At 33.5% G+C, this 9,392-nt stretch overlaps 1 protein-coding gene across 1 annotated transcript; it reads right to left on the reverse strand.

Annotated features, from left to right (window-relative positions):
• Positions 1 to 313: 313 nt before the first annotated feature.
• On the reverse strand, positions 314 to 8,344 carry LOC116456950 (NF-X1-type zinc finger protein NFXL1-like). Its single transcript, XM_032135851.2, has 4 exons — positions 8,039 to 8,344; positions 4,954 to 5,040; positions 4,193 to 4,246; positions 314 to 1,406 (listed from the first exon to the last, which is right to left on the reverse strand). Exons 1-4 carry the CDS (start codon positions 8,114 to 8,116, stop codon positions 1,233 to 1,235), a joined length of 393 nt encoding a protein of 130 aa, XP_031991742.1. The 5' UTR covers positions 8,117 to 8,344; the 3' UTR covers positions 314 to 1,232.
• Between the last annotated feature and the right edge of the window lie 1,048 nt (positions 8,345 to 9,392).

Consider the following 9,392-nt stretch of genomic DNA (forward strand, 5'->3'; position numbering starts at 1 on the left):
GGATAGCATTAGGAGATATACCTAATGCTAAATGATGAGTTAATGGGTGCAGCATACCAACATGGCACATGGATACATATGTAACAATCCTGCATGTTGTGCACATGTACCCTAAAACTTAAAGTGTAATAATAATAATAATAATAATTAAAAAAAAAACATGTATCTACCACTTTTTAGATACTTTTAGGTATCCATCAATGACTGACTTCCGCATGAAGTATTAGAATTTTATACATTGACACTAATGCCTAACTTAAAATTATAGGCTCCTGAATATTTTAGCTAATAATAAATATTCTAGATTACAAACTTGGTATCAAAAATTTTAATGAAAACATTAATCATATAAATTAAACAGCAAAACTATTTGAAAGGAATTATAATTCAAACAGATTTGACTTACTGATATTTCTCTATTTGTTTTCATAAGAACTGATTACTTTTAGCTGAAATCTATTTAAGATTGTGGTAAGGAGAAATGAGATTAAAGTACATAGAGCTCATAAGCTCTGTTGTCAGCACATATTCTTCATAAATACTCATCTTCCTTTTATTCTTATTTTTAAAAGACACATACAAGTTTTACGAAACACGCCAACTTCAGTTAAAAGCTTCTTACATAAGAAATAGCCACATGTGAGGAATCTAGCCTGGCATTTGTTGAAAATAACTATATATTCTGAAGAACATGCCACATGACATTTATTGATAAAAATTCCTCACTAATAAACCAACTTCTGAAATCTAATTACATACCTTCATGTCAATTTAAGAGGTCTGTTAATCACTTTTTTAAAAAAGCACAAAGTTAACAGTATCAAGAAAAGTACTCTAAGTAACCAAAACATTAAGAAATATTTCTCTTACTGCACATATGGCTCAGTTTCATCTGAATTATTTTTTTAAAAGTGTTGGTTTGAATTATTAAATGAAAAAACTAAGTTAGTACAAGGAAGCCCAATGAACAAAAACACGTTACTCTGCCTCTAGCTAAGCCTTATGAAATATTTTAGTTTCAGTCATGCCTTCACTTTAAACAGTGTTATAATGCCCTTTCTAGTATACTAATTAAGATCAAGTTTAACATTCTGTCCTTCTAACAACAACTGAGAGAATACAGAGATGAATGTAAATATATATCATGTTCTGTAATATACATTTTCTAGTATTTCAAATTTAACAACTTATCTAAATCCAATCTGAGTTACATTAAAAGATCAAAACTTTTTTTAATTGACATCATGGGTGATGTACCATGCAAACACCACAACCACAACTCCACACACTGAAAGGAGATAATATTTATGTTTTTGCCATAGAGATAGCTCAACTGCCACTTCATCTCTTTTCCTGTTCTTCTTCCGACGACCCTTCAGTCTGTTTTCAAAAGCTTCTAGTTCAGCCTAAATAAAAACAGCATCGTTTTAATTAAATTCAATGCATACATTGATTTGAAACTTTCCATTTACATAAAAATCAATTTGGGTAATGTTTTAATAGTAATGATATACAGTCAATATATTGATTTGATTTTTTAAAACACCACTCTCCACTACTGATTGTATTCAACAAATTCAGGGTTTAGGTAAGCTGAATGGAGACTGGGAGATAACAGAAGAGAATATTTCAAACTGTAGGGCTGACTACGATACTAAATATTAAAATGTCTGATTAGGCCGGGCACAGTGGCTCACGCCTGTAATCCCAGCACTCTGGTAGGCCGAGGCAGGTGGGTCACAAGGTCAGGAGATCAAGACCATCCTGGCTAACATGGTGAAACCCCATCTCTACTAAAAATACAAAAAATTAGCTGGGCATGATGGCGGGTGCCTGTAGTCCCAGCTACTCGGGAGGCTGAGGCAGGAGAATCGTGTGAACCAGGGAGGCAGAGCTTGCAGTGAGCCGAGATCGCGCCACTGTACTCCAGCCTGGGCAACAGAGAGAGACTCCATCTCAAAAAATAAATAAATAAAAATAAATAAATAAATAAATAAATAAATAAATAAATAAATAAATTGTCTTATTAAATCAGGGTGCTCTAAAATATAGACACTGGTCTTATACATGGACACCATTATACTTCAACTCAATAATTATAGAACCAGCATTCTATAAAGCTTCTAGCAAGTACTGTGATGCCTAGTGAGAATGAAGATGCCTATAATTCTAGTTGTTCACAATGCATGCAATAAACATTAGTGGTTTTTAAGAAAGAAATTCAAGTGAGTAAAGAGAAAAAAGCTGCCAGAACTCGATTCTTCTCTACCAAATATATTTTTTAAAAATAGTAAAAATTCTTCAAAGGAAAAAATTCTTCATGCTTTAAAATCAAAATGACCTATTTTAGACATAAAAATTTTAAGCTAGTACTAAAAGAAGATAACTGAATTGCATTCAATATCAAATGTGGATTTTTATCCCACTGCTAAGTACTTATTAAACTTTTACACATAATAATGTAATATAATATGCTATAGTGCATAGTTAATTAAGACAATAGTTAAAATATATACGTATTTAATAATATCCACCTAAAGCTTTGTAAATGGTTATTTAATAGGAGGAAATGTAAACTCCAGTTCACATATCCATTACTGTGGCCATAAACCACACTTGAAAAAGATCTAATAATAAACTTGGTTTAATACAAAGTGGCATTCTTCAATGAGCCAAAATGTCAGACTACTCCCAAGTGGTTAGTTTCTGACATATAAAAAACGTCAAAATATCTTAAAAGCAGACAAACTTGAGGACCACAGACACAGTAAAATAACTGACGGTTAAATGGTGACTCACAGTCACCAAGTATATATTATGTGCTGTATACAGTGATCCTTCAGTATCTGTAGGAAATTGGTTATAGGATCCCCTTGGATATAAAAACCTGAGGATGATCAAGTCTCTATATAAATAGTGGAGGATTTGCAAATAACACACACACATCTTCCTGTATACTTTAAATCACTCTAGATTTCCTGTAACACCTAGTAACAATGCAAAGCCTATGTAAATAGGTGTTACACTGTATTTTAAAAATGTGTATTATTATTATTTTTTTTTTACTTGTTTTGAAACAAATTTTCGATCTGTGGTTGGTTGAATTCACAGATGCAGAACCTACATATACTAAGGACTGATTATATTCTGTTTAGAGTCAGTAAACAGGGAATGTATCTAAGATTTTCATCCATGATGATTTATAAAAAGATAGCAAAGGGAATAAGGAGAAAACATACTAAACTATTCTTAATAACTTAATCTCCTAGGATTCCAGCCAACCTATGTTTTACTATATTAGCTCTGATAACTTATTTTGGGGATATCAGGCAAATCAACTTTACAGAACCATAAAATCTCAAAGGTCACCTTGGCCAACCATTATTAACTACATGAATTGTTTCTAATGTTCCTAATTGTTCGAATTGTTCCTACAACTCATCAAAGTTTGAATTTCCTCATTCATGCAAATCATGCAAGTTTCAATCTCATCATTCATAAAGGCAGTAGCTTAGTACACAATACAATCTGATAAGTATAAAGCATTTCAAGATACAAACTGACAAATAATAATAAAAAGTTATACATCACTATTAGAAAGTCAAGCCACTCTTTGAAGTGTATGATCAATAAAGTAAATACTTAAACAGGGAGTATCAGGAATGTACTTGTTATCTAGGTAACAACAAAGAACAGGTTATAATCCGCATTTAAAGATCTAATAGGGAAATACGGGAATGCATTATTAAAACAAATGTACTGATTAGTAAACTACACTTATTTGTTACAGGTGATCTGCAACTCAGTAAAATAGAACTCAAATACTTTTAGTTAAGTAAAGTTATGGTCTCCAGAAGATGCCTTACAATGGTGATGATTCGCTCACTCTCACTCCCCAGCCAAAGGAGGAGTTAAAATTCTTCTGGCTGAAGTATGGATGATATTGGCAAGAAAGTAAATTGGAAATACAAAACAAACTATTTGGGAAGATATGAGATCTCATACCTTTTCAGAGTTTCAGTACACTTAAAGTCAAGTTAGTAGATGGCTCATTTTTGTTTTACAAGAACTATGTTATTTTCAGTTCACAATAGAGACCAGCCCTTAGTTTGACCTTGGAATATACCTTGTGTTTGCACAAAATCTAGCAATGATGCTAACAGACATAAATCTGGGTATTTTGTTTGGTTACCTGTTGTCTTCGTTTTTCTTCTTCAAAAGCAGCTTTGGCTTCTGCTTCTTTTATCTGTTTATACACATTCAAAAGTCAATTTACAATTTAGTCATCACGTTTTATATGGAATTTTAACATCTACCCATCCAGGTTCTATTAACCCATATCAACTTTTAGGAGCTTGAAATCATTTAAAGAAATGTAAATGCTATACTGAGACAAGGTTTTACCAAGGCACTATCTAATAAATTGAAGGTGGTGATGGATGGAGTGTTATACCTTATATGAGCATCTCAGCTTAACAAGTAAAATCGATATTACATTGTAATTCAAAGAGTTAAAACATTGTAACAGCAAATTTTAAAACTGCTTTTTTTCCGCTTGAGTTGCTGTATTAAGAATCTAGAATTAATTATTAAATACTGCTGTTTCTCTAGAGTTAAATTTATCTTAAATGTGCTATCATGGAAGGGAATCCTTATTTTCAAACAAAATCAAGAGGTCACTGATTGGGTCGATGGAGGGAAACGGTAACACTAGAGATAACCCAAGCAGCAAAGAATCTCAAAATCTTGTAACAGGCATAGAAGATGAAAAGCCTTCATATACACTAGGCAATGAAAATCCCAATCTGTCATTCAAAATAGGCCTATAAAACTAGGCTTTTATTATAAAAGCAAAAAAATGAGATTTCAAGTTGTTTTTAATAAGTACACAAATGCACAAAATAAGAAGGGAAAGGCCACTAGCCTTTAAAATGATATTTAATGAGACATTACCTCAGATGCTTTCCGCTTCATTTCTTTGCACGTTGTGTCACATTCTATTGAAACCTGATTTTCACGTACTTTGTTGCACTGCAATTCCTACAAACAACCCAATTTTCAAATTTTAAATGATTTTTCCCTCAAAGTCCTGTCTGCCATAAAAAAGTAAAGTTTATCTAATAGCTTAAGGTCATAAGTATTATTTGATGTGACTTAATATTTAATGATGATATGGTTGCAAGCATTAAATATCTGGTTCAAATAGTGATTACTTTCTTATTTTCTTTTAACTTAAAAAAGAGAATACCATAAAAATTTTAAAAATCAACTTAATAATTACTACATGCCACTATCGGACTTAGCTCCAATGTCGTTTTTATTCTTTATTTTTCTTTATTGTTTGTTATTCTTGCAAAGTGTCCAGGGAATACAATGTTCTACAAATGTGCTGTCCAACAGAGCTTCCTGGTATGTGAGTGGGATGGAAATGCTGTAAATCTGCATCAGTCCACAGAGTAGCACTAGCCACATATGGCTACTGAGCATTTCAAATGTGGGTACTGAAAATGAGGAACCAAATTTTTAATATGATTTTATGCTAATTCATTACAATTTGCATTTAAATATCCACATGTGACTAGTGGCTACCATCTCAGATAGTACAGCTCTAGAGTTTTCTGGGGAGGTACAAATTTTTCTCTCGACTGTTAAACTTTTTTTAAGTTTAGATGAAAATTGTTCTAAAGCTTATGTTGGCACCTCACTACCTCCTTAACGAAAGAACACTGATCTACTGTTTTTGATGTCTTGACATCAAAACTATGACCAATTTCTGTACTATGATAGAATAAAACGATGACCTACTGAGTTGAAGAGTATTCTTTACACTGGTTTTAGACTGCCTTTTGTAGTATGTTTATCTATCTTTTATTCATTCATTTATTGCTGCCAATGTCACTTTTACTCTCAGTATATTTAATTTGTATCAGTTTCTCCTGTCTCACCAGACCCTCAGACTCTAGTTTTTTGTTCAAATCTGCCACAGCTTAGACATGAGATTACCAAATCCTGAGTAAAGTGCATTTAGTAAAAGCATTTTATGGCATGGAATTTTATTACTTGGAGGGTTTTTTTTTTTTTCCTTAGTTCTTCGTTTTTGGCTCGATTTAGTGATAAACATAGTCTTATCCTCCGAAGACAGTCCAGACATAAGAAAATTAACATGAACAAACACTGGAGACAAAAATAAGTATTGTGTGTTTATAGACATTAAGTCCATCAGCTTAGAAGAGGATTTTATCTTTTCTCATTCAGAAGATACCTACAGAGTGCCTATAACATGCTAAACACCATGACAGGGAAATGGAACACAGTAAGAAATAAACAGTATAATCATCTGTTAAGTGCTAAATAAATAACAATAGTAATGGCAGCTACTATTTATTAAACATAGCATTGTTTTAAATGCTATGTAAGCACTACCTCTTTTATTCCTTTCAATAAATCTCTATAAACTCTATTTTACAGATGAGGAAACAAGGTTACAGATACCTAGAATCACAAAGCTCTACATTATGAACCCAGTACAAAGAAAGTCAAGAGGAAGGAACAGCTAAGCCTTCCCAAGGGAACCTGGGGAAGGAAAACCTTCTCAAACAAGGAAGTGCTTGCAATAAGTATTAGCAGGATTCTAGTAAGCAGAGAGGTAAAGAAAAAATACATTGTATTTTACACAGAAAAAGAAATATATACATTGTCACAGCCTAAGCTAAGCGAGGGTACAATATATGTATTAGGGCACTTAAGTAACAGATTCACAGAGATGAATCCCTGGTATGCCAAGTCTGCACATACCTACACATACACATTCTTTATACAATGCACTTTTTCCATAAGTGATGAAGAGCCATTGAAGAATTTAGAACAGGGAAGTGGTGTGACTAGAGACAAGGAAACGGGTCACAAAGTTGTGGCCAAAGCCCAGGAAAGAGTTGTTCCAAAGTACTAACGGGTGGGTGGCATACGGCACTTGGACAAGACATGAGATTTCAGGGAAAACTTAAGAGACATCTCACATTAAAAATGGCTTGACCAAGTATTTATTTTCAAGTACAGGGGGTCAGTTCAAATATCTAAAACTTAAAGATTCCACTCCCTAAAAGGCCAAGTGTATAAATTTAAATTCAGAAGTTCCCTATCCTAGGAAAACATATCAGAAACTATGAATATAAATGAAAGGCAAAGGACCTATAAAAGATCCTCAATACATATCCATCACATGGATAAATAAAAGCGAATTTCAAGAGACAAAAAAGACAACCTTTAGGGAATGACAATAGGAATATGAAGGAAAAAAAGGAGTCATGACTATAACTGAGATAGGGTAAATCAGAGGTCAAAAAAGTTGGTTTCAAAGGAGTAAGCACTGCCAACAGGGAAGATCAAGGAAACAGAGAATTCAGAAAAAGACTATTAGGACAGTATATTTTCCTTCATAAGTTTTGTTGAGCAGTATATAGTTTGTTTCCATCAGGCTTTGTAATCATTAGTTTTTGCCCATTTATTCCTCTGTTACCATCATTTTATCTTAAAATTAGTTCTTTCCAAGTTTAAATGTTATTTTACTTTATAAGGCTATTCATATGAGGTCTTTTTAAGGCAATATTTTCAAAGGACAATACTGATGGTAAAAAGCACTTCATAAATAACAGCAACAAAGTTAACCTCAAGCCATTTCTTAAGCAATGAAACATTCTACCCATTACTTTGTCTTCCTTGTTCAAAGACCTCAAATCTAAAGCACATTGACCAAAAGAGAGCATTGAATTTGGTTCCCACATAAAAAATAATTTTCCTTTTACTATTAAATTGTAGAAAATTAAATCGCCAAAGCTTATTTTTAAAATAAATGTTTATAGAACAAGTAAGCTCATTTTAATAATAAAAAGGTTCTATGAAGTAAAAACTTAAAATTAAAAGGCAAAAAAAAAAAAAGCCAAACAACTACCAAAACATATAGATCAAAAAACAAAAACAAGAAAACCACACAAAAACAACTTACATCGAAAAGTATTTTCAATAACTTAAAAATATTTACCTTTTTTATTCTTTTACAAGGACATCTAAGCTTTACCTTCTGGTTGCAATTAAAGGGACATTCACCAGGATGACACATCTCTTTGCATCTATGACCACAAGGAAGCTAAAACAAAATCAAAATAAGGCAATTACATACTTACACCTTGATCATACTCGTAGTTTCTCCCACACCCCAACAATTTTAAGAGAGTCCACCACACAAAGGGTCAATCAATCCTCGCTAATGGGCTAATGTGTAAACTATTTTTCTTTTTTTTTATATATATTTTATACTTTAAGTTTTAGGGTACATGTGCACAATGTGCAGGTTTGTTACATATGTATCCACGTGCCATGTTGGTGTGCTGCACCCATTAACTCGTCATTTAGCGTTAGGTATATCTCCTAATGCTGTCCCTCCCCCTCCCCCCACCCCACAACAGTCCCCAGAGTGTAATGTTCCCCTTCCTGTGTCCATGAGTTCTCATTGTTCAATTGCCACCTATGAGTGAGAACATGCGGTGTTTGGTTTTTTGTCCTTGCGATCGTTTACTGAGAATGATGTTATCCAGTTTCATCCATGTCCCTACAAAGGACATGAACTCATCCTTTTTTATGGCTGCATAGTATTACATGGTGTATATGTGCCACATTTTCTTAATCCAGTCTATCGGTGTTGGACATTTGGGTTGGTTCCAAGTCTTTGCTATTGTGAATAGTGCTGCAATAAACATACGTGTGCATGTGTCTTTATAGCAGCATGACTTATAGTCCTTTGGATATATACCCAGTAATGAGATGGCTGGGTCAAATGGTATTTCTAGTTCTAGATCCCTGAGAATCGCCACACTGACTTCCACAATGGTTGAACTAGTTTACAGTCCCACCAACAGTGTAAAAGTGTTCCTATTTCTCCACATCCTCTCCAGCACCTGTTGTTTCCTGACTTTTTAATGATGGCCATTCTAACTGGTGTGAGATGGTATCTCATTGTGGTTTTGATTTGCATTTCTCTGATGGCCAGTGATGATGAGCATTTTTTCATGTGTTTTTTGGCTGCATAAATGTCTTCTTTTGAGAAGTGTCTGTTCGTGTCTTTCGCCCACTTTTTGATGGGGTTGTTTTTTTCTTGTAAATTTCTTTGAGTTCATTGTAGATTCTGGATATTAGCCCTTTGTCAGATGAGTAGGTTGCAAAAATTTTCTCCCATTCTGTAGGTTGCCTGTTCACTCTGATGGTAGTTTCTTTTGCTGTGCAGAAGCTCTTTAATTTAATTAGATCCCATTTGTCAATTTTGGCTTTTGTTGCCATTGCTTTTGGTGTTTCAGACATGAAGTCCTTGCCCATGCCTATGTCCTGAATGGTAATGCCTA

Source organism: Hylobates moloch, unplaced genomic scaffold, assembly GCF_009828535.3.
Source record: "Hylobates moloch isolate HMO894 unplaced genomic scaffold, HMol_V3 SCAFFOLD_17, whole genome shotgun sequence".
NCBI lineage: Eukaryota > Metazoa > Chordata > Mammalia > Primates > Hylobatidae > Hylobates > Hylobates moloch.